Source organism: Pseudopipra pipra, chromosome 11, assembly GCF_036250125.1.
Source record: "Pseudopipra pipra isolate bDixPip1 chromosome 11, bDixPip1.hap1, whole genome shotgun sequence".
Taxonomy (NCBI): Eukaryota; Metazoa; Chordata; class Aves; order Passeriformes; family Pipridae; genus Pseudopipra; species Pseudopipra pipra.
In genome coordinates, this window is record NC_087559.1 from 10,074,024 (window position 1) to 10,099,809 (window position 25,786).

A 25,786-nucleotide genomic window follows, 5' to 3' on the forward strand; every position below is an offset into this window, starting at 1 on the left:
ACGGTCAGAGCGGAGCAGCTCCCTCCTGCCTGTGAGAGGGACTTGGAGGGGACTCATTTGAGCATTTACTTTTCCTTAGCTGAGCAGGAGGAAAAAAGCTACGTGGTCTGTGATTGATTTTCACCCCCGTGCATCGGCAGGCGGGAGTAGGATTATTTTAATTTTTTGCATGTCCTATATTTTTCAGATGTTGGATTTTTTTTTTTTTTTTTTGCCCGTTGACTCTCTGGATTTTTACTCTATTCATCTGCCATGGTTATTACTGCAGTAAAGTAGATTTAGGTGTGCCTCAGTCTCACAAGGTTTCCCTCCTCCCGTGTGGGAGCTGTTACTTTGCAGGGAGAAGCACTTGGGTGTTTGTTGGACTTCACTACACTGTTAGGGAGTCCTGGTGCATGTCCCTCCCTGCACTCCTTTCAGGAGGTGAGTGGGTTGAAAGGATGAGAAACCTGGCAGGATAATGGGGAGAAAATCAACTTTGAGAAGATTTGAGGAGCAGTAATATTGTATTTCAAAGTAAATTAATCTGGGACAGAACAGTTTCTGTACTCACCATCCTTCAGGATTGCGTGTGATAAGAAGTTTTTTGTGCTGTGCTGGACTGTGATCCGCGGGTCCCTCGCCCCCAGATGAGTTGTGCGAGTGTTCGATGGTCTCTGCACTCCCTGCTCACAGGGCGCGCTGCAGCCGGTGCTCGGTCCCGACGCTGTTGTCTTTGATTTCTGGAAGGTTTGCATTTTAATGGAGCCTGGAGCGTATCTCGCCGCTGGGAGCTCAACTCTCCTGCGCAAGCCCCTCCAGCCGGCGGCACTCCTGCAGCAGATCAAAGTCCTTTGCTGTAAAGGAAGATGACCTGCATTTTTATAGGGACCTCTAAAGCAAACCAGCTTTTAGGGGCTCAGTGTAACTCGGATACTATTGATTCCAGGCTTCACTGAATGCATAAATGCAGCTGTTAGCCTCACTTAAGGGGAGAGAGACTTACTTGCTGATGCAGGGATCTGTGTGTGCTGATGCATGGGAACTCTGGGGCCGGCAGGTACAAAACTTAGGTAGCAAAGGGAAGGGCCTGAACACAATGAAGTTCCTGAGGCAGACTAGACCTTAAGTCTGGGGTGCAAATCCTGTGTGTGACTTGCCTAGTAAGTAAAGTAGTATTTGTCAGGTCAAGGTTGCAATTCTAGGTGACAGACCTGAGTAGAGAGCAGGAGCCTGAGGGCTGCTGCACACACTGACACAGGTTATTTGGCATCACTTACTTTTGAGAGTTTTTTGTGATGCTTCTTTGTTTCTTCTCCTCCGTGGTTTGGAGGCTTCATGAGCTTCTCTCTGCACTGGAAGGAGCTTCCTGTTCTCAGTCAAACAGAGTGGCAAAGGCAAGATTTCCACCTCCTAGAGTGATGCCTGGAAGGGCTTGGAATAAACACAGTCCTGGAGTCCCTTTTTGATTGGCAGATGCCAGGAGAAGTCTTGGTGCCTTATTAGTTTTTCCAGTTCTTTTTCCCTGGCATACTTTTTTGCTAAACATCCTCAAGGAACTGGCAATAGTGTTGTAACATAATGAGTTTTCCTTCTGCAGTTTTCCAGGGAAGTTAGGAATGACTGTTCTGACAGAGGGAGAATAAGTGCATTTGTGCCTGCAAAACACTGTGGAAATGCAACCTGAGATTGTAATGCAGGTTAAAAAAATGTTATCCCTGTACTACCTGATAAAGTTTTAGTGGCTTTGGTTGAAATATTTAGAATTGACTTAAATCACCTGCATTTCTTAGTGACAGATTTAAATGAGCAAATTGCTAATCCAATGCTAAATTGTACTGCTTTGATCAAGGATTAAACTGAGCTGGAATTGGCTTCTGGGACTAGAGCTTTGAAATGAACAACCAGAGAGAGACGTTGTTACTTGTCTTCAGTATTTTGGGACAGCGGATGTTTAAAGTACGTCCTCAAAAGATTGAGAAAAAATAAATGATGCCTAGGCACTTAGGTACCAGAATGAGCCCATTATGACTGGGCAGCAACCAAGGATGGAGGCTGGTATGAATTTATGCTAGTGAGTCATGAACTCTGCTGCATTTCTCTTTTGTAAATGGTCAAAAGCTCACTATCTGTCTGTTGCATCATAGGAGATGATCAGTAAAATCGGTAAAAACACTTGTTATTTGGCACTAAAAATTCCCACCACCTTTGTTTGGAAGAGAGACAGGAAGACAAAAGGACGAAGAGATCTATAGAGGGCTGTGTGAAAGAATGGCAGATACCCCAGCCTAGATACCCCTCTGTCCTCTGGTCCGGGTATTTATGTGACCCAGTGTCCCAAAAACATGTGCTCTGCCTGGATCTGCAGCTGGAGGCTTGCTGGGTGTATTCTCCTTCTGCTAAAGTTAATTGGAATTTCATTGTAAGGTTCTATGTTTAAATCTCAGTTATGGTGGATGCTGTTATGTTTGTGTAACTTTAAACACCCTCATGGAAATAAGGATTGATCACCCTGTACTTATTGCTACTCTCTGCTTCAAAACAGACCCCTTCCCACAGGCTGGCACTTCCTAGGCAAGCTTTCTCCCAACTCTGCCTTCTGTGCTATTATCTTTTCCCTCCCTCAAACTCGGGCTGTTCCTGCCCAGCTAATCCCCTCACTTCGAAGAGAAATTCTTGCTGTCAGTCCTCTTGGATTCCTGCTTTCCTTCTCTCCCTGAGCCCTTGAGCTTTTCCTGGCACGAGGAACATTCACAGTTAATCCATCAGGCGTTCATCCAGTTGGCTGGGGGCAGGCAGCACTTCCCTGTCTCAGTTCTGGGCTGTCTTTGGCCAACATCAATCCCTTCAGCTGTAGGGCTACTCACTCCTCTTCAAGGACTCTTGATCCTCTGCAGAAGGTGCCACTGAAGACCCCAAGGAACAAACAGTCACTTGTCCAGTACAATAATTAAGCTTCTCTCAACATTACAGTGTTTTTCCATTAGAAAAGCTAAACAATTTCAGTCTGGCCATGCCTGTAATTCAGCTGAGCTCAAACTGGACTTTTTGGAGAGGGGTGGTTGGTGGTTGCCTTTCCTGCTAGCTCCCAATTATGGCAGCTAATCATCAGTATTTTATAAATAAGTAAACACAAGTGGTGGAGATGCTAAATAATTAACCAGATACATATGTTGGATTCAAAAGTAGCAAATGAGGCAATTTAAAGGTGTCCTCACTGCTTCCTATGCTTTGCAAAGCCCACAGCCCAAGGGAAGAGATGCTCTGCAAGAGCTGGTGAGACCAGGAGCTGCCTGAGCAACCAGCAGCACACACTAAGGGGCCTGGACCCCACTGCTGTGGCAGAGGAAATGCTTGGTTACTTGGTTTGAGACACTCAAGCTTAAAACATGCTTATTTTTGTCCACTCTAGTTCCTCCTAGTGTGTGGTGTGAATTATGTAATAGAAGTAATTTTGCTATTCCTTTGTCAAAAGCTGTCATCTGGAACATGCCAAACATCACAATTTGTAAAAGAAAATACATGTTCTGCTTTCCTTTTACATACCTCTGTGTTTTTCAGCCTTTTAAGCTTCACTGAGTCATGTCTACTACCTTCTTTTTTCGAGTAGATGCTTTCTCTTGCATTTTGTTCTTCCTCTCTAGTGTTTGACTGGGAACTAATAAGTAAGCAAAGAAAAACCACTCTGAAACCCCCAGGAATAAACTAGAGGAATATGTTCAGAAAAACTGTCAGATAGAGTGAGACTTGCAATAAAATTAATGGTTTTAGAACAGCAGCTTTTATAATGAGACCCAGATTTTCAATGATACCGTGTTTGGGCATGTAAGCATCCTGACTTGTCCCTTAAACAGAAGTTACTGCATCCCATTCAGTGTAGAAAGATGCTTGGTTTTATTTCCATGTTGTTGTTGAGAACAGTGTCATTGAAATCAATCCCAGGAATTGGGAACATGCTCTTGTGCCACATCCCTTGTTTGCTGTGCGGCAGTATTGCGCTGTGAAGCGTCCCGGCTGTGTTTCATAGCAGGGAGTGTTGCTGCAATTGGGTTTCTGTCACAAAAAGATTTGCTCACTGCAGAAAAACAAGAAATGTTTTGGACCTCTGGTTGACTAGGGGGAAAAAAAAGAAAAGGCAAAAAAAGGGCAAGCAGGTAAGCTGCTTCCATCCTGTGGTGTGTTGCCAAGTCCAGAGCACTGCACAGCAACGTGTTGGAGTGAAAAGTCCTGTGGAGCTTCTACTCCTGGAGGAGACAGCCATTGTTATGACTGCATTTATCCTCCAGGCCCAGAGTAACCAGTAAAACAAAGCAGTTTTTATTTAGGAGATGGGCAAACCAGCACACAGAGAAGCCAGACTTCTCTCCAAAATGCAGCTGTGGTGCAGATGTTGAGCCCATGGTTTCAGAAACCTAAGGCTGAGTGCAATGTTATAGCCCTTGCTTGGCCACCTTTTCTTTAGGATGATTGCTGCCTTCTAGGATTTATCCTCACCTGTGAGTTTCATAGCAGAAGACATCTTGGAGGCTGCTGCAGTGAATATTTATGGGGCTGTTCCTGCTGCAGCAATGAAAACCAGGCAGTGGTGAACACAGGAAACTCCTCGAGCCCAAACGACTGAGCTGGCAGTGGCTGTGATTCCTCTTCTGTCAGTGTGGCAATGCTTTAGCCCTTTCCATATCTCATTAATAACTCATGATTGGACATATTTTATTTATGTCTCCAAATGAAGCTCATTTTTCAGCCTGATGTTGTAGCATCCCAGGTGACTGTCACCTACTCTGAGTGCTGTGTGGCTCCTCCAGGCTCCAGCAGCGGATCCCTTAGGGGGGGTAAGTGAAGGAAAAAGGCCCTTTGTAGCCCAGGGGCAGGTCACAAATTCTTGTGGGGGAGCCAGTGTGCAAGACAGTGTGTCAGAGGTGGTGTTAACCCTTCCTGCTGGAAAGGTACAGCATGTGCTGGTATCCTGGGGCAAATCCTGCCCAGATCCCAGGTGTACTTTGTTGCAGGAGGAATGAAAGCCCACCCAGCCTTGCTGTGGATACATTAAACAAGTGCAGTTGCGCTAGACCATGTGAAGAGGTGAGATGGCTCTTTGCTGTGATACACAGAGGGTCACAGGCTGTTTCTGGAATGGTTTGGAAAATCTGGGCTTTGCTGTCCCTATCTGTAAAACTCTACAAAACCAGAGTGATATCCTTGGGCTCCTTGTGCATGCCCATTCATCCTTTCTGTTTTGCATATAAAACCATGTGGGGGTTTCTGAGGGTGTTATTAAAGCTAAAACCAGGGGCTGGGGCTCTGTCCCATACCTTTCATTTATATTTCTTCGATTAACAATTTGTGCAGGCAGTTTGACTGGGCATCTCTTTTCTCTGTGACAACTATTCCAGCTGCCTCAGCTGAGAAAAGCCCAGGATGATGGGAGCAGGCGCCTGTTATTGACCAAGGCTTGTTTTATGTGCCTGTACAGCTTTTTATATGTAGTACCTCTTCCCTCATGTACAGGCGTCTGACTTTGTGTACTCATGGGGATGTGCCAAATCACAATTCTTCGTTTACTTTGGAACTGACAGGGAATCTGCAGTGGGTCTGTCTGGAGGCCAATCTGCTCCTGTGCCCCAGGGCCATGTGAAGGAAATTGTATTAGCTTCTCAGTTGCTCTGCTCTCTCAGTGTGGCAGTAGTACTTCTGTTTTAATTGCAAAGGTCCACCTAAATTTGACAGAATTGAAAGGCCAAAATCACCCCACAGGCACCCCCAGTAAATTTTGTGTAATGCTGTTTTCCCGTCCTTGTTAAAGTCTTAAAATTCAGGCTCCCACCAGGCTGCCCTGTCCCTCCAGTGTGACATCTGGAGCAACAAGGCAAAATTATAATCCCACATCAGTAAAAATGAATCTTTTTCCTTAACTTCTTTCTTCTATATTCACCTACAAAAATATACTTTTTACAAGTGCTAGCAAGACAGGAACTCAAGTTACCTACAGACTGATATTACTAGTATGGGATGTTTTATATCCTTGCTGGCAGTTCTAGGTTTTCTATCCTGTCTCAGTGTAAATACCTGGTAAGGAAATAGGTTTTCATTTCATACTTTCACGGAATTACTTTGAATAGTAATGGCTAAAATGAAGTGGCTTTATTAACTGGCAAAATATTTTAACAATGCATTGCAGAAGAGTAAGAGGGCAAAAATAACGTGAAGTGAGATTTCAGCATTCTGGCTCTGGAGGAGTCCGGAAATGATAACAAGGCTACATACTGGCAAGGTATAAAGGTCTGTATTTTATTTTTGTGTTTTTGTAGTCTGGCCAAAAAAAGATGTTTCCATGAGTTACAGATACAATCAGAAAGCTAAACAACATTGGCTCTTGCTGTAGGCTGAAATTACAGTAATTTTTCAATTACTTTCAACAAATCTAGTGACCACCAACTGCTCTCTTAATGCAAGTGTTAGCAAGTGCTTTTCTAGCTTTCCACTCCCTCCTGGATATGTTATGCTGGCTCCTTTAGCTTGGCTAAAAGGAGTGATCTATCTCCTTGTACAGTGTGTTGGGAGGGGATCTGTAAAGGATCCCTCTCTTCACTTTGAACTCTGTTGCATGAACTAGTTACATCCCACCCTAGTCAGGGGAAGGAAAATAGCACTGTGTACCTCATCCTCGGGTCTAAGTCCTTGAAAAAAAATTCCATTATTTTCTTTTAATATGGCTTTATAAAAACTTTTCTCTCAATGTGCTGTGTTGTGCATTTGAGGCTCACTGGGTCCGACATGCTGGAGTCGGGGTTGTATCCTTGCCTGGGCTGGCAGCCTAGTGCTGAACTCTTCTCCTCTTCTTGGTTTCACTCAGCTCCTGAGGGTTATTGTAACCTACTTTTTTTTGTGAGTGATTTCCTTTCCTCTCTCTTCCAATTGCTCTTTTTGCTTTGCAGAGTATAGCCAGATTAATCATACAAAGCCATGGAAATCAACAGCAGTGTGTAATTCAGGGCTTGGTAACTGAGCAGGGAGGGGCACAGGGGAATGGCTGTGCTCCTTACAAAATCACCACATGATATATCAATCCCCAAGACATATGTCTGTATTTCCTTTTTTTAACAATCTATTTCAAGAAACACAACTCCAAAAGGAAATTAAGTGCCTTTTCAAATAAATGGTCTGTCTTCACAACCTATGTGCCCTGTCTCATCTGAGTGCATTGGAGTGTAGTGGAACAGTCATGAGATAATGTTTTGTCCTCATACACACTCTTTTTGTCCACTGAGAAAACATGCGTGAGCAGAAAATGAATGCTTTGGGCATTTGTCCAGAATCCTGCAGTGGTTTGCATCATATGTTGCTGTGTCTGTGCTGCTTGGATAGATCAGCATCCATTGCACTGGGGCCAACCACCAATTAAAGGAGTGATTATAAACCAACACCTGCTGAGGTGTCTTTCTGTGAGCATAATTTTCACCAAGGTACCTCAGCCTAAACATGAAGTTACCAGAGGCTCAGCTCTCTCTATGAGAAGATGTAGATTTTCTCTGCTGGCTGGCACGTAATTGAAAGGAAATATAAGCCTTTTTCAGTCAAAGGCTTTGCATGTTACTCTTGTGTTTTTTCCCTCCCCTCTGCTTGTATGTATCTTGTTTTCCTTAAAATACATTTGCACATCTCTAGAAGTTTTGGGAAATTAGGAATGTAGCTGATACCTCTGGCAGTGAGAAAGGCAGAGTCTTTCTCTCCATCTAATTTATTGCCCAGTCTATTGCAACCATGTGAGTGGTCTAAGAAATGAAGGTAGTTGGGAGAGTCAGAATGCAGGGATCCACAGGATCTGTAGAATTTTGATGTACTTGCCATTAGAAGCTCCTTCCAGGGTTCAGGATGATCTCTCTAACCACAGTCAGACTAAAAAGAAAGAGACATTTTCCTGAGAAATAGACAATGACTGGGTGGACAGGACATTTGTGTGAGCAGAGAGATCCCAGCTCAGATCCCTGATGTGCCTGATTTAGATCTGCAGTTGGAATTGGCACCTCAGGTTATTTTAGGTTATCAACTATGACATGTAGAGCTCCTGTATCATCACAGAAACAACAAAAAAAAGTTACGTTTCTGCAAGAAAAAAACTATTTCCCCACTCAGATCCACTGCCAGTGCAACAGGAAAAGCCCAGAGATATGAATCCAATAACACAGGTTTCTCTTCCTGAAATAATTCTTCCTCTGCCTGTGAGTGAGGGCTCCAAGCTGAGCATTGGATTATCCAATAACTGTTCAGTGATCCCAGCTGGAAAATAAAATAGTGTCCAGTTAGTTTACCTACCAGCTGCTGTTCCCATGTATTAGCAATAGCCGTGGTCTTACATCCCAGAGATACTGGCAAGGTCTTTCTTCAATAAAATCATCCCCAATTGATTAAACAGGAAGAAATAACTCCTTTTTATTTCTATGATATGTAGCTGAACAGTCATAAAGATGAGGCCTTTCAGAAAGCAAGGAATTTAAATAGTAATAATACACTGTCTGTGTTCCTCCTGTAAAGCAAATGTTGCTTCCCTGAGCAGTTCATTTCTAATGCATTTTCTTTCTTTGAATCTATTGTCATGTTTTTGATGAACTCCCTTGCTGCCCAGGAAGGAGCTATTGCTTACAGTTTTGTCTTCGAGCAATGAACATATAATAGATATTAAAATGACTCAAGAAAATCAGGTACCAGAGCGCCCGTATTTATACATTCCTTTCTGGGAAGAAAACACAGAGAAATAGAGGGGATAAACCAGACTGATTTGAACAACAAAAAGCAATTCTGGCATCCCTCACAGGGAAATTAAAATGATGGTGGTGTTTCTGATACATTTTTATTGGAAGACAGTTAAGAACTGAGCTCTTGTGGAGCAGGTTCAGACTTTGTCTGTGGGTCTGTCTGGCTAAGGTGGTATCATTTGGCACAGTGGAGCAGTCTGGTTTCAGGTTGCCAGCAGCACAGGAGACGTGCTGATGGTCAAATCCTCCATGGCCAGGTGTATCCTGATTTTGGGAACTTCACAGGGTGAAGTAAACCTCACACAACCCCTGACCCTGCCGCATATCCATTTTACTGCTTGTTAATGCAAGTGGATTAGCTGCAGTCTTGAGCTCATGCTCCTGGTACTCCATAGGGACATAGCCAAGGAGAGACCAAGAGGTTGGTCCTGTTCCCACTCCATCAGGTGTAGCCATCAGGTAAAGTTCAACCCAAGGACAGAATATCATCAACCCTTAAATCCAGTCACAGCTAAGGGTCTCCAGAGGTGACTTTGGGTCACAGAAGGAAGTTTTTTCATGTGTGTCCCCCTCAGGTATGGGTCAGAGCCTCGATCCTCTCTGTTCGCTCCTTGGGGGCCCATTTCAGGTCCATGCTGAGTGTCCCCACCACTGCCCCAGGGAATGTGATTTAGAACCATAATGCCTGGAGGGTGCCCAGTCCGAGCAATGGGTTGGGGTGGTGGGACCAGTGCTGGCTTTAGCCATGGTCCTGGTTGCCAGAACCCTGTCACACCCAGAGTATTTTCCAAAAAAACTCTTTATCTGCTACTTTTACTGTAGCTTGGGGTAACATGATATTTTCTTTTTCCAACAGTTGCACCACTTTTTCTCCTGCACATAAGCATTAAATGCTGTTTGCTGAATATTTCACTCGCTCTTATTTGGGCTGAAGGTTTCTGTTAACCACTGGCCCTTAGGGGACCAATTTAACTGCACTGAACCAGTTTTGGTGTTCAACTTCTTCTTTTCAAAGAGCTGCATTTACACATCAGTTGAACCCTTCGTATGCTGGCATCTTCCACACTTCCAGCTCAATGAATGTTTAAAAATGATATGTCTATCCTCACACATAGATATGTCTCTGCCTTCAAAATGGTGGGGGGACATGAAAGTCATGCTGAGAAGCGAGGGAGATTTTGATGTAAGCGATGTCCCACCAGGGACACAACCTCATTCCAACTGAGTGAGGTTTTGTGCACAGAAATGCAAAATATTCAGCCCATGTATCATTAAAGTGTTGCAGCAAAGCCTCTCCAAGACAGTGAAGCGCCTGAGTAAATTCTGCATTGCTGACCAGGTCTCAGCTCTGCCCCAACCTGCACTATGAGATCGGCTTTTGCAATGGCGAATGTGTCCTGCAGCATCCCGTTGTTCCCGGGGTTCTTGTCCCAAGTAAATCTTCACCCTGTTGCTTATTTTGTGGCTTTCGTACCTTGATGGACAAGCCTGCAAAATTCACTCTATTCTCTTCCAGTCTTAGTAAGAGATGCAGGCAAAGGAAGTAATTTCATAGTCTGTTGTGTTTTTCTGATAAAATACACAGGATTAAAGATCTTTGGGTGCCCATAGGGATTACACTTGGATATTGGGAATGCATTAAGCATGAGTACTGTTTTAGATTATGACTTTCCTTAGTTTGACCAGAGTTGTGATGTTGATATCATGGTGGAGGAGAGAGAGCTTTGTGTTTTATTACAGGGAATGTTCAGAAGCATCATTCTGACTTCAGCACGTGGGTCTTTTCATGAGGTTGGTGCCCTGCAATCACACAGATACTGTAGCAAAGCCGATCTCACTGTCTCGTTTGAATCATCTTCCCTCAGCTGCATAGGAATCAGCCTATTCAGACTTTACAGGAAAAAGATACCAGAGCCAAAATAAACTCCTGGAGAGGATCCCTGAAGGTGGTAGGTGCATATATCCTGCACTGAGTGTGCAAATACCCCTCGAGTCTATATATTCCTTCTGGGCCATTGAACAGGATCCTTATTTCCCTTCAGATTGTAGCATCTGAGTGATGGATGGCAGAACTCTGTCTATTGCCTGCCTATCAGTTTAACTTCTCAAAGCCCTTTTGGAAGCCATGGTGCTGTATAAGCAGAATATATAATTATTTAGAGTTTGTTTTCCTGTAGCTGTTGGCACAATGGAGCCCAGATGTTCTTTTTCACCCTAGTTGGCACAATCCTTTCTCACTGTAGTATGGAGAAAGCCTGATGAAAATAGCTCAAGGGCTATGATGCAAATGTTAGTACTTAAGATCTCCATCACAAGCTGGAGTGACAGAGATCTGTGCTGGGTCTGATATGTGGTGTGCTGGGGAGGGAGGTGAGGTGATCTAATGCTGTGCTGTGTAGATTGTGTTTTACTAGTTGTGTCTTAGTATTAGTAGATTATAGCCTTGTAGCCTGCACATGGATACACTGTGTGCAGGGTAAATCAGAATGGTTCTGTGATCTGTCCTCAGCATGGCTGACTAGACAGAGCATCCAAGAGAGGCATGCTCATGTATTTCCCTTCCTGTCTTGTGCACAGGCTGTTATCCCCGCCGGCTCCTGGACGCTGCTGCTCAGTTCTGCATAGTCAGACTCTGCTATTTAGGGATGGCACCGAAGCAGCATTATTTGTTTGTTTTTCCTGTTCCATATACACATCCTCCCCTCCCTTAAAACCACAGAGAAAGTGGGGTGACACATGCAGAAGACCCCTGCATTGACCACCCAAAGCATGGGACACCTTGCTCCCCCAGTTCTTCCCCGTGCAAAACACAGCTCTGGACTGTTTCCATGCTTGGTGGCAAACGGGGTGTTAAGCTGATCCTCAGCACGAGCCCAAGACATCAAGGGCTGGGATACATTTATTTGTGGTGTATCCTCTTGGCTTTGGTAGTCAAGTTATTAAAATGAGGCTTGTCAGCACACCGAAGAGGGTTGGGGGGGCTTTGCATCTTCCATGCGGTTTGATCCTGCTCAGCTCGTTAACACTCAGCTGCTTTTGTGATTAATTATTTAGTCTTCTCCCTTGGTACTGGGGTATAATAGCACAACCCCCATTTCTGCTGAGATTCACAGTTCTTTGCTTTTCTCTGCAAGCCTTTCACACCACCTCGAAGCGCAGAGCAAGGCAGTCCAGGCTGCAGCACTTAAAGAGCCCCGTCAGCCCCCGAGCTGCTGCTCGCCCTGTGGCACTGCCACAGCTGCCGGGCAAGGACCAGGGCTCTGCCTGTGGGTGGCCAACAGTTCCAGCTCTTGCACGTACTAAAGTCAGTGAGGAGCAGTGGGAGTGCTGTCCCTGAGTGCTCTGTCCCTCCAGATACGGCCTCTCACCAGCGGGTACTTGTGTAAGGGCTGGCATCGACTCCGGGTGCAGTCAGACACAAGACTTGCAAATTGGAGACGAACTTGTCAGTAAAGAGACTTTATTTGGGGAGTCAGGCTCAGCAACCCTCTTCCATTTCTCTTTTGGATGCATTTTGAACAGCTTTCAGTTCAAGTTTTTGTAATCACTCAAGCGTTGCTTCTTCAGCCTTTTGTTTTTGGAGGTGTTGCTTGCTGCCTTGATTTGCCATCTGTAGCCATTTTGTACAGAGAAGTTTGTCAGTTCTCTGCACAGAGCAGGGACTTATGCCCATGGTGGGACAGGTGTGAGGTGCTTCCTGAGTGTGCTGGTGCGTGTTCACACATGGAATGTGTGTGGACAGGCATAGGGTGAATCTGCCCAGTGGGTGCTGTGGTTGGTACTGGGGTTGTGTTTCAAAACAAGTGAGCTGAGAGCTTGCAACACCCAAACTATCACCTGTTCTCTGGGGCCTCAGGGCCATGGGCCATGTGCAGCTGGTGGCCCAGGGAGGGCTGGCAGGTTCTCCCAGTACTGGAAAGCACTTTCCTCCTTCCCCAAATATCCTTTGCTGTGCTTCCTGTGTGAAGCTGCTGGATAAGGCGAGGCCTGGGGTCTGAATAATTAGCAAGGAATTAGCTGTGTTTTCTTCATGACACAGTCTCCCCGCTTCCTCTGATGTTTTGCATCCTTCTCCTTTCATCTAATGCCTCTGTGGCAAGTGCCTTGCACAGCCATGGGATGCGTGGGAGGCTCAGCCAAGGGGCAGGCAGGCGCATCCCAGTGCAGCAGGGTCTGGAGCTGGTGCTTGTGGATGTGCCAGATGTGACTCGTAAGGTGAGAGTCTGTCCTTTGCCCTGCTCTGCTGCTGGACGAGCCACCCTTCCTTCAGATCCATAAAACAATGAAATGTCAGCTCCCCTTCCCACCAGAGGTGTTGGAAAAGCCAATTACTTTATGCTTAGGAAGCTGATGAAGCATTAGTCTGTGTTTCTTTATGTTTTATAGCAGTCCATAAATTAAATGGAAACTCACAATGATCTGGAAGGGAGCCAGGAAGAGCAATTATTTGTCGGAAAGACAACATGACTAATGGTTTTGCTACATGTTAATTGAAAGCATTGAAAGTTTTAGCAAAGTAGCACCCGAAGGCAGCCAGTACTGAGTGTCTAGAGCAGACTACAATGGGCTGCATCACTCACTCCTGTTCAGGAAGATCAGTAGTAACCAAAGTGGTTAATTGAAGACCATCTTTAAATTTCCTCATAAAAGGTTATAATTTTGGAATGTCTCATCCCTGCCTGATCCACTGGGGATATTTTGGTTGACCTCCCAAGGCTGTACTTTGGTGTAAATCTGTGCAAAACCATCTTTGGGGCTGTGTATGCAGATGTGAAGTGCAGAACCATGGGGGTTCATACCCTCTGTGTCCACATGCCCTCACCATAACACTTCCAACACGCAGATCCAAGACCTCAGACACCTCCTAGATGGGCAGCAGTGGGTCCCTGTGAGCCCTGTCTGCCCACCACAGCGTGATGGGGACTGTCACCATTGTGGTGCTGAGTGCCACCGAGGCCCTCCCTGTCCCTGGGGCCACATCCAGCTTGTGGGAAAGACTTCTCATTTCCAGTCAGGGAATTGTAGTGTGTGTCTCCACCTCCAGTGTCCATTAATAGCTCATAAGTAGCCTGCTGGGTCAGGGATGCCGAGGGTAACACGTAAGCTGGAAAGAATCCAGAGCGGAGGCTGGACTGGCTGCCCCAGCAATTAGGTCATAGTAAAAATAAAATCCATGCCCCAAACACCCATTTCTTTTTCAAACTCAACCAACTCTTGAAATTACATTTGGCTGCATCATACGTGTGGGTACACCAGGTATAGTTTTTCACAACACAACAGCATTTTAAGACCCCAGTATCATAACCATTGAGCCATATTGGTCATGTTGTTTATTAAGAGTTACCATTTCAAGGATTGGGTCTTAATATATAAGCTTCAATTTATACCACTGCTTAGTCTACCTAATGGTCATGGAACTATTCATGTTACAGGGAAACTAATACACGTAATAACTTGTGGGATTCAGGCTGTCTATAAGAATATGTTTACCTTCTCATTTTTCAAGAAATTAGCAAAAAAAAAAGATAGTTCTGTAATAAAAGTAGGTGACCTAAGGAAATTTAAAATACTCATTATATACATCTTGGTAAAGTCTTACCTTCAAAATCATTAAATATCTGAAATTATTTTATTTATATTATATTGTATTTTGAAATGCTTTATTATATTCTGTGGTGCCCTGAGCACCTTGACTTCATAAATAAAAGAATTATGTAGAGTCTTTGTAATATGAAAATTAATGCTTAAATGCTTAGAGACATAAAAATTTCAGCAGATTTTCTAAGGCTAGTGATAAGGGTTCATAAACATGTTAATTTTTCCACTCTTAAAGATTTCAGGTGAATGGAGTAAAAGAGATGTTAACGAAACCTGTGCTCTTTTAATAAGAGACTGGAGTGTTTGGAGGGCAGTGTACCCAGCTGTTCTATTTCAGCACTCTAATAACACCTCCAGACACTGCAATAGCAATAAAGCATGACAGGATTGTATAATAACTCTCTTTATCACTTTTTTTGGTAATATGAGGAGAGCATACAGCAACCATCTAACCTGTGCCCCCTTTCAGAGCTTGTGTCAACTTGGGGCAGTTATTGCAGAGGGCCTCCATCCATTGTTTTAGTCTCTGACTCACTTGAACTCCTCTGGGGGGTGGGGTGGTGCATGTAGTGTGTTTTGCTTCTTGGAAGGAACCGGGAGCAGGACACGCATGTGTGTCTGTCCCACGTACCTGCCGGGAGAGGCTTCGGGCAGAGGGCAAAGCCAGTTTGATGCAAAGGCATATTCAATGTGCTCACCCCGGCTTCTCTCCTGAGCTGATCCCAAGTCCTTACCTGTGTTATTTAGGTGTTCTCGCCCTGGCTTTGCAACCTGGGGGATGAGGCAGGTAGAAAGCTCTGGGGTGGGAGCGCCTTAGTGCTTGGTTTATGGTGAGAGCCTGTTGCAGGGTGGGCATTGGTGCTCTCTCCAGCCTGGGGTCAGGTTTCCTGAGCCCTGGGCAGGGTTGGTGGTACCAACCCTCCATCTGGTGAGGCTCTGCACCGTGTACAGGAGGATCTGAACATCACCACAACATATTCCCTGGCAGGGGAACAGCTCCGAAGTCTCAGTGGCCAAAGATTCGTCATAGGATAATGCTGCAGGCAGTCTCTGAATGGACAGCCCATTAGGCACACAGAAACTGTGGGTTCTTTTCCCCTTTGTGTAAATTTGCACATCTAATGATCACTTGGGTAGCAGACCCATAAAATTGCGTTGGATGGAGAGATTTCTAAAAGGATGCTACTTGACCTCTGCCTCCCAGTCTTTCCGAAGCTTCTGGGTAGCCAGGAGGTGTCCCAGAAGAGGATAATTAGGCTTGTGCTATTTCAACTTCCTCTGATCCCCTGGAAAGAGTTAATTACAGTCTTCTCCCTCTTGCTCAAAGGTGGCTGGGTATTATTATCAGAGCTGTAATTATTCATGCTAATTGCTTATTTGGAGAGGGAGAGAGCATGAGAGAGAGAAGCCCCAGACTCCCCATCAGTGGTTAGCAGAGCAGACCAGGTGCACTTTGCGCAGGCTGGACGGAGGTGGTGCTGGGGCTGGAAGGAGGTTGGGGATGCTGGAGTGCTTGTGAGCGAGCCGTGGAGCAGAGCTGGTCCTGCTAATGCTGCCACCTCCTCCGGGACTGAGGAAAAGGAGCATGCACTTCTTGCAGACCTTCCTCCGGTGGAGGGCACTCCGAGGTAATTGTACTGCTGATTGGAGTTTTCATTTGCTTTGTGGCTTAATTTACCTTTCATCATTTATTTTGTTTCAAATCTTCCTAGGAGGGAGCAGGGTGGGTTGCGAGATGCATGTCTGAGGTTTGTGTTTAAGCTCCCCTGCAGATCTTGTCGCTGATATTTCATTAACTGAAAAAAACTTCTGCCATCCCCTGACTGCCTTGGTGTTGGTGGGTTTGAATTGGGAAGGGGAAAAGGAGGTGGCATGTCTGTCTTCTTCCCTAGTTATAGGCTTTTAATTATAAGGCTGATTTCCTTTGGAAGCTTATTCCTATAACCAGAGATGGGGATTGCCTGTTAAAAGCAATGGATTTAAGCTCTATTTGTTGGTGGCTAGGGGTATCTGAAGTGTGATGGTCCTGATTAGATGCTTTGAAGGAAGCAGCATGGTAAAATATAGCATGCTGTGGAAGCTGGTATTTTGTGGGAAAACTCAGTGGGAAGCTGTCTCATTGGGCATACCTGGAGCAGTCTGGGGATGGTGGAGTGCCGTGAGTGTGATGGCACACTCTGGCTTCTTCTGAAGAGACCAAATTGTTGGTGAGGTGGGAGCTTGTTTGGAGAACTTGAGTCATCCCTAAGAAGTAATTATTTTATTTTATTTTTTCCTACAACAGCAGGACTTTGTGTTCTGCTTGACTAGGGTTGCAAACTGCTCCTGATATCTAATCCCTGTGTGAGTCAGTGCGGTGGTGAGTGGTCCACTGTGGTGTGGGCTGTTTTCTGTTGATCTTTCTGTTTTCTCTTAAGCCTTTGATTCCTGCTGTTCTTAAGGCAGAGGAAAACAACCTTAAGAATTGCACATCTAGGTGACATGAACTATGCAGGTTTTAATAAAATAACTGGAAGGAATTGCCTCCAAATAGCTTAGGATATTCCTCTGTCCATTTATAAAGGTGTCTGTGCTGCCGTCCTTATGGACAGCAGCCATGTACTGTGCTGGAAGCCAAACCCACTGCTCTGTCTTCTGGAGATCTAAAATTATTATCCTTGTGCTTTAACTTCCTAATTGGCCGTAATTATGTTTTAACATACTGAATAATCTTTGCATCTGGATGTTTTACTACTTACTAAAGTTACACAGGCTTTCCAGGTTCATATCCTCTTCCTGACAGAGAAATTGTCTGGAGACAGAGCACTGCTGGTTGCAGGGACTGCAGCCATTCCTATTCTCTGGGGTGGGAGGCAGAGAGAGGGGGGTAGGGAGATGTTTCCCTGTGAATATCGGAGAAGTTTGGATTTACAAAGAGATCAGAGGCTCGGGCCACTGTTCTGTTAACAGGTATTGTGTTGCTGAGCCTTAGCTGAAGATTTATTTGTAGTTTTCTAAGCCTTTTGCATGCTGATTATTGAGAATGCTGGACACCTTCAAGAAGCCACAGAATACAAATTTACAGCAGTGATACAGTAGAAATGTGATAAGTAACCAGTCCATCCAAATTTGGATCCCCTAAAGACAGGAAATTTTTTACTTCCCTTTAAATCTATAGGAATTGAGTCTTACTTCCTGGAGTCTCTGGTTAAACTGCAGGTATTTTTTTTCTTTAATTCTTTTTTCACCCCATATTTTCTGACAATTACCACTTCCTCCTTTGCTGTTCTGTTCCCAAGCTATGTGCAAGTGACTCAGCTAATTGCTGCTTACTGCTTTCCTATGGACCTTAGATCTCCCAAACACCTCCTAAATAACACTGTTGTAGAACATTAATACACCTTTGTGTTTTTAATAGCAAACTTCCTGTGCTCTGCCAGCAGCACTTGCTGCCTGTGTCTGTGGTTTATTCTTCATGGTAGGGTTGCAGGGCTATGAGTGACTGTTGACCTTCTTGCACCCATGTCACTCAGTAGTTCAACTCCATGTGCAAATTGCCTGGGGAGGTGAGAAATCTTCAGGCTTTTAGACCTGATCTTTGCTTTACAGGGGTTAAAATATGGTGTGCTGCTGCCATCAAGGAGAGTGATGCTCCAGAGGAATGTACTCTGGAAGTTACCAAAGCCCACAGGAGACTGAGATCTCACTAATGAGGGAAACACATCCCTTCATGGAGGAACTGCCCGACACACAATACATGGCTCTTATTGAGGTCCCCTGACTATGGGGCTCTGCAGGAGCAGAAAATCTCTAGACTTTTTCAAGTCAAAAAGGGATTCCTCCATGGAATGTTTGTGTCCCCTATTTCTATGTGGATATCAGAGTTAGAGTGTATAGGCAGGGAGAACCCTTAACTATTATTGGATTTTTCCATTAAACCATTGCTAGGAAAGAAACAAAAAGCCTATCAGGTGCTGTGCTCAGAATGTCTCTGTTGGGTTAATGCTGGCTCTGGACAAACTGGGGCTAAGCTATCACACTGCCATGGTGTTCATTCCTGTCCCCCAGGAAGGGAAGTGACAGGGCTGGTGAGAGCAACTTGTCTGCTCATTGTTGGGAACCAGTGCTGTTGTGTGTGTGTGTGTTCAGTGGCTGCAGGGTGACCAACATGCATCCTGGGAATGTTAACTACTGTTTTAGCAATAATAATAGTAATAAATAAAATTAAAAAAACGTAGCTTCTCTAAGTGTCCTGGAATGCCTTGTGCAACTAGCTGACCTTATGTGCCATAGGACGAAAGATGTAGGATGTCTAATGCTGGGGAGTCCCAACCAAAGACAACACCATTGCCCTTGACCTGCTGACATCCATATTTCGGGAATGCAGGTAAAGAGTCTTGGAGCAAGGCAGCTGCAAGTACAGGCCTGGGTAAGAGGCTGGGAAGTGAAGTCTTGTAGCAGTTTGGTGTGCTCACTAAATGCCTGCCTTTCATCTGCAGTTGACCTGCGCTGGAGTTGGAGCTAATTGGGAGATGTACAGACAAGCCTTTTGGAAAGCAGGCATGTCTAAGCAGGCTTGGTGTGCTTTGATCTGAAAGACTCTCCTGTAAGCATCAGCTGTCCTTTCAATTGATTGCTGTGGGAGAGAGGTTTTATGGAGTGAGATGGCACAGTTGGGTTTACTGGATTTTTTAAACTCCTGTGGTTGAAATCAGAAAATGCAGATGAAAGGCTTTGTAAGAAGCTGGCTTTGGGAGCAGGGGGACTGGGGAAGCTGATGCTCCAGTCCACATCAACTATTGCAGTAGTTTGGGCTGTTATAATTTTGACAGAATCCATTAATTAAAAGGTTACATCAGTCAGCACTCATTGAGTTTGACAGATCTGAGACTCAATGCTAATTCATGGAGCAGCTCTACCTGGGGTGTACATGTCTTTAGGGGCTTGGGCAGCCAGCAAATCATCATCTGTGCCTTTGAGTTCTTGCTCCATCTACTCCTGGTATATCTGGGTGGGGGAAATGCAGGAAGGAGGCTTTACACAACTGGGCAAGATTAGTGAATATCAGAGAAAAAACCCCAACCAACTCAGACATCTGTGCATTAGGTATCTGAACAGCAGAGCTGACCAAACTGCACTTCCCAGAGAGTATCTACACTTCTCCATGGCCACCCTGAGCAGGATTCTGTGCCAGGCCCCAACAGTGGGGCTGTGCAGCCTTAGAGTGGTTTTTCTACAGATTAGCCCCGGGAAACGTTCCAGCTACAAATAATTGTCTGCTCTAAAGTGTAACTCCTGCAGCAGGTGGTGTTCCTTGGGGTTGACTTTTTGAGACACTTTCTGAAACAACATTGTGAGGGGCAAGTGCTGATTTTTATTATTTTTTTTCCACCCCCGAGATATTGCTATTTCTTTTCTTTGCTTTCACAACACTGATGAGGGCATCCTTCATTATTCTGATCCCTGGCAGAACTTTTAAACCCTTACTCGGATCTTTCCTTGTCATTTTGTCTAAACAGTGACATGTGGTGGTGACATAATGTGCCAGAGACACACGTAACGAGCTTCTGTGGAGAGACATACATAGTTATGTGTGTATATATTTTGCTAGCTCTTAAATGTATTGGCAGTTTCTCCCACATTCCTTTGCTGGTGCAGCAACTGATGGTGGGGATTTTGTGGGTTATCCCCAAGCTATCAGGTGGGTGCCTTGCAACTTCCTGCTTTATTCCACTTCCCATGCTCAGCCAGAGTTAGAACATCCTTTACAAAGCAGTGGTCACTTTTCATTTTCCAACATATACCAACTAAATATTCTCAGTAGTATTATCTTGACAACAAATAACCTGTGCTGCTCCTGTTTTACACTGTATTATTCTCTTACTCCCTTGGCACTATGCAGTGCCCACTACACTGTTTCCTGCTGAAGTCCTCACCAGCTCTAAAGCTTTGCTGCTGCCACTGTGTGAGGGCCTTTTGTATCTCCATCATCAGAAAACAAATGCTGATCTACTAGGGATCTGGTTGAGCAGTCCTGAGTGTGAGGCTCAGTGGAAGTAACGTTGTGTAATCTTACTCCTGACATAATCAATACCTTGGTGCAGGAAGCTCTCTTGTGAACTATCTTAACTCACTGCCCATCACCTTCTAGTTGGCTGCTCTGTGCCTTCAAAAAGGCCTGACTTCAGAGGCTGATGTATGTTTTTCCTTTCTCTACTCTTTGTGAGACTTAATTCAAGTTAGCACACGAATTTTGTGGCTTGCTGAGTTTACGTGAGGGGAGCAGCAAAAGCAAATGTCAAAACAGGGGCTCACTTCCTATCAAAGATTGGGAAGGAAGAAGATAACGGGTATCCTGTTCTTCTAATGGATTGTTTGGATTATCAGCAAATTATTATGATGGCCACGTCAGGCCCTCCTGGCTTTAATACCAGATTTGTGAATCCTGAAAAGCCTGAGGCAGCTGGGTTGAAATCTGTTCTGGAGCCTGATTTTCCCTGACAGCTAGGGTTTTTGGTTGGTTTTAGAGTGGTGTTTTTTGTTGTTATTGTTTTCCTTTTTTTTTAAAATTATTTTTTATTTTATTTTATTTTTTTAAACTATCTAACGGTTATTTGCTCTGGTAAATAACTGGACATCAAAGCAAGAAATAATCAACTGCATCACAGCAGCACCTTCTTTCTTGCAGGGTGATGTTGTGACCCTGTATATGTATGTGTGATAAGTAAAATATTAACCTGCATCTCCTTCTGTCCCCGTTCTCCTCCTCCAGCTCTCCGTTAGCCATTTTAAAAGGAGTTGTGGAGTCCAACACTCCCAACTGAAGGGACATGCTGCTCCCTCGTGGAGCTCCACGCATTGCAGGCGAGACCAGATCACGGCACTGCTTTGCCTTGCAGCCTTAGGTACAGCCCTGGTGTAGCAGCCTCTGAAACGACTGATGCTCCTTTTAGGAGGGGAAAATGAGGTTTCAAAGGTGATGAAATGAGGGTTTTTCCTGTCCTTAATTTCCAGCCAGCCCCTGCCTTGGGATGGAACATGTGGGAATAGATCGTGGGGATGGCTTGGCTTTGGAGGGTGGATAAGGAAGGGTAAGGATGTGGTTCTGGGGAGAGGTTTCTCTAGCCTTATTTAGGGGTTAGTTGACCTGATATGCCCAGGATGTTAGGCGCTTGCCTGCATGTCCAGCGTGCTCCCTACAGGCAGCCCTGTGTCTGCAGTGCTGCAGCCTGAGGCAAAGGCAAAGTGCTGAGCGCTGCCAAACATGGGGCTAAATCTCTCTTACAAAGGGGGGAGCAAACCTGAGGTCTGGGCTGTTACCAGAGAGGGGGAGGAATTACCTGACTGCCTCCAACTCTGCTGAGGAATCTGCTAAATCCTGCCGTCACCCAGCAGCTTCTGTCTCCTGGAGAGTTCAATAAATAAATGGTCTTTAACACGTCTGCTGGAATTAGGTACCTTTTTGGAGAAGAGCCCAGATGCACGGGGAGGGGGGAGAGGTTTGAAGCCCGGCTGTAATCGCAAGAGGGCAGAGTTGGCTCATAGCTCCTGAGCTCCTCCAGCTCATGGACCCACCACGGGGCAGCGGAACTGGCCTTGCCCGTGGCACTGGTGGCAGCCAGAGCGGCGGCAGTTGCTGGGCTGGCGGCATAAATGTGACTCCATCCCTCTGACTGTGCTCTTCAGCACCATTGTTACCTGGGGGAAATATATAAATAAGACAAGAATATCTCGTGACCCTTTTCTAGTTGCTTTGAAAGGTCAGTGGTACCCGTGCTACGCTTGTGGGTGTGTCTCTATGGCATTAATAAAAGCTTCATGTTAATATTGATGTTAGAATTGAAAACATAAATCGATTGTTAATTAGCAGCTGCATTGTAGCTTGAGCAGTGCTGGTAATGATGCATGGAGGCAGCTTCCCAAGCAGTGTCTGCTCTGAACTGCACAAATGGCATAAATGCAGATCACAGGTCCTGTTTGCATTTAAAATAGCAGAGGTGTCATTGCCAATGAACACACCTTTCGAGCAGATACTCAGCAGGCTACTACTACTGGCTCATTCTGAGCTTATATTTTGTGACATTGCCTGGAAAGAGCTGGAATGGTCGTGATGGGAGACTGCCTCCTGGTCACCTGTTGGTCACTGCTCTTGGCACTTTCAGGTAATGCAGAAATTCAGGGTTTGAGGCTTCTAAACAAATTCTAGATTTAGAATGTTAGGAGGAGACAGTGGAAAACAATGACTTGGATTAGTTCAGCCAATGTTTCTGGGATCTTGCCAGTGCAGGTACTTTCTGGAAATCCTCCTTACTGAGCTTCTTGTCTCCCTCTGATGTGCTCTGTCTCCGTGTAGAGTATCCTGGGATAGGGAAGACTTGTGTTTTAACTTCATCAGATCAAGAGCAGATCTGCTAACATACAAGTGCCCACACATGAGACACTGAAGTCCCCTAGTCGTGGACACTTGGATCCTTGACTGGAGACAAAACCTGCGCTGAGGATCTGGGCTGCACACACAGCCTGGATGCTGAAGCCAGTTCATCAGAGATGTGAAATAACTTGAAACTGAAAATTTGAAATAGACCAAGGCTGTGTCATGTCCCTGAGCATGTTGTCCGACTGAAGAAAACCACCAGGTCATCCTCCCCACCTGCGCTGCCATCACTCTAAGTCCATGAGTACAGATATCTGTCACATGGAGTGGCATCCCAGGCTCCCAAGTGTTTCCCAAGAGTGGTCTGTGAAGGTAAGAGATGCCATATAAGCTGCCTGCTGGCATCAAGCTCAAAATGAGGGAATTTGTAGACTGTCCCCAGGACAAAGGAGATAGTTGCTCACTTGAACTGGTTTTCACCTTGCTCATGGAAACCTGTCACAGGGAAAGGTACAGCTGGCCAGTGGTCCCAGGGCTGTGCAGGGCTGTGGTGGAAGATAGTTCCTGTTTCCCCCACCACGAGTCCAATTAGATCAAAGTTCTAAAGCCGACTGAAGCACAGCAGAAACATCTTGTCCTTGGGAGCTTAGTGGGGTTGTAAAACTGAAGGCAGAGCCATGCCATCATCCAAGTCATGCTGGCAATCTCTTCTGTGATTGAAGAGTAGCTCCCCTATGCAGCATTATTAGAGTTCATAGTTAGCTCTGCTGTCTGTCAATCTGTCGAGCATCTCTTGTGTGAGTCTGCACTAATCAGGTGCAGTATGGTGTCTGTATTACGGATCCTGCTCTAATGAGGTGATAGTAGGTGGTGCATGCCATTAACCTTCCAGGCTGTTCTAATTACTGAGTTTCTGATCATGCTTGTATTAGTATGTGATGGCTGAACTCAGTAGAGTGTTGCTGGAGCATCATAGGCTCTGCAGACTTCAGAGCTGACTCCTTCCTTCACTTCCGTCATTCCCCTGCTCCATGCACGGCATGAGAAATATAAGACTGAAGCACGGACTTGGAGGAAGGGTTGGGGGAAGGAATATGGGCCAAAAAGACCAATAATGCAAAAGCAAACTGCAAAAACCTCTCAGGTTTTGTGTGTGTTTGCACTTAGTAATTTTCTATATGTTTCTTCTTAGTCTTTTTATTTCCCCCCTAATTTTTATCTTCTCAGTCCTGGAAGTTGCTTTAAATGGGACTTCTCAAATTTACACACCCACCCCTAATTTAGTTCAAGCACTGCTTTAATTATCTCCTGACCCTACCTGAGCCCAGCATTTTCACAGGAAAAAACCCCCAAATCTGCTTTCACTGGTTAGTTGTGTTTGCTCTCTGGTTTGCTAACTGGGTGACTAACTCCTTGGGCTTGTAACCCATAGAGAGGTGGTGTCTGGTCTCACACAAAGCGGTGCTTAGGGTGGGCTGTGCTAGTGCAGGCATGCAGATGTGTCTCAATAGCTGCTGGAGCAGAGCCAGCTCTCAGCAGCACCAGCCAGGGCCAAGGGTGATGGGGTGTGCTTGCCTAAACAAGCGAGCGCTCCCCTCCAGAGCAGATGGGTGCCTGTGGTGATGTAGGAGAGACTGGTGGTAGGACTGCCAGCTGTGGACTCCAGACTGGAGCAGCAATGAGAGGCATCCCAAACCCTGAACACTGGGGTAGCTCTTCAGGATGCTGTGCTCAGCAAGAAGTGATCCTACCCTCCATTGATCCAAATTTCATTGCAAAACCTGAAGAGATATTTCCCAAGTACCACAGATGAGTTGATAGGAAGACACAGAGGGAAAAGGACTTTCCAAAGTGAAATAGGCACAGTGGGAGGCATTAGCAAGGGAGCTGGTGGTAAACATTGCCCTCATCTTGATGGAAATGCAGAGGGAATGCATGTGCTGGCACACTTGAATTAGTTCAACACAACTGAAGAGCCTCGTCTAAGATGTAGAGTAACAAATGAATCTGATTTTACTTAGATCTGAACTTGTCCTTAGGCAATGACATTTGTCTCAGTGAAGACTCATCTTGTACTGTATGTTCATTATAACTGAATTCTGTTTAAGGATGCTCATGGTAGTGCATCCCATAAAATAAAATCAATTACGCTTCAGCCATCTTATCTCTACTAAGTATAAAATGGGGATTGATTGTGCCTCTGAGAAGAAAATGCCATGTAACAGTTCTCATCTATGTTTAAGTGTGTTCCTGGTAGACCGAAATCATTTAGAAACAGCTGCAGCAAGAGTAGGATGCTGGGCCTGGATGGGAGCTGGCACTGTCTTGTCCTGTCCTCAGAGATGGTGTAGGAAGAGTCCTATATTGCTTTAATACAGCATCCTTTTTGCAAATGCACTTAAACAACAGTCTGGAGACCAGGACAAAATGTAATACCTGATCAAATCATGTTCTTGGTGTGACAGAATAGTTGCAGATGCAATGGCAAAGCAGTCTTGTTTAACAGATTTTTATCTTATGTACCAGTGGATTCAAAGGGATGAAAAAGATCGGGAGTGCTGGGCCACAGCGTGTGGGAGGAAAGCGGCCTCTGAGTCATGGGTAGTTATTAAGTGACAGCAGAATTGAAATGCCTTGAAAGCCCCAACTGTGCACCCATGTAGGCTGCTAATTGTTGATGATCTGCAAAGTCCTGGCTGAACTTCTGAAAGCGCCCTCTTTCCCTAAAGGAAAAGTGGAATAAAATGGCCTTTTCACCAGCTTCTCAGTTGAGCTCTGAGAGCATGTATGACACAAAAGGCACAGCATCCCCCTTGGGCTGCTGGTTGAGGTGGCATTGCTGCCTTGGGGCCCCCAAAAGCATCTCCCACCACCTCTCCTGTGGTACCAAGCAAAGCCTGGCGTGTGGTCACCTGAGTGGCCTGAGGGTCTCTTGCCATCCTGGTGGTGGTGGTGGTTCATGGTGCCTCTGCAGATGCAAGAACAAGGATGCAGAGGATAGCTGTCCACCTTTTATTCTGTGGGGAAATGAGTCCCAGAGTGTGATGCTGGAGAGAGTGGGGTTGTGGGGCAAAGGACTGCTGGATTCAGAATTGCTCCTTCT

General features: G+C 45.3%; 1 protein-coding gene across 5 annotated transcripts in view; it reads left to right on the forward strand.

Annotated features, from left to right (window-relative positions):
• Window positions 1–25,786, forward strand: part of GRIP2 (glutamate receptor interacting protein 2) — a 276,763-nt gene that overhangs the window by 154,661 nt on the left and 96,316 nt on the right. Inside the window, exon 1 of one of the 5 annotated variants that reach the window (XM_064667447.1) lies at window positions 15,852–15,958. The exons of 2 other annotated variants lie outside the window; for them this stretch is intronic. In XM_064667447.1, coding sequence (XP_064523517.1) covers window positions 15,880–15,958 — 79 coding nt within the window. In that variant the 5' untranslated portion in view covers window positions 15,852–15,879. Of the gene's footprint in view, window positions 1–15,851; window positions 15,959–25,786 lie in introns of those variants that run through there. 2 more of the 5 variants (XM_064667448.1, XM_064667443.1) reach the window with 2 other exon arrangements.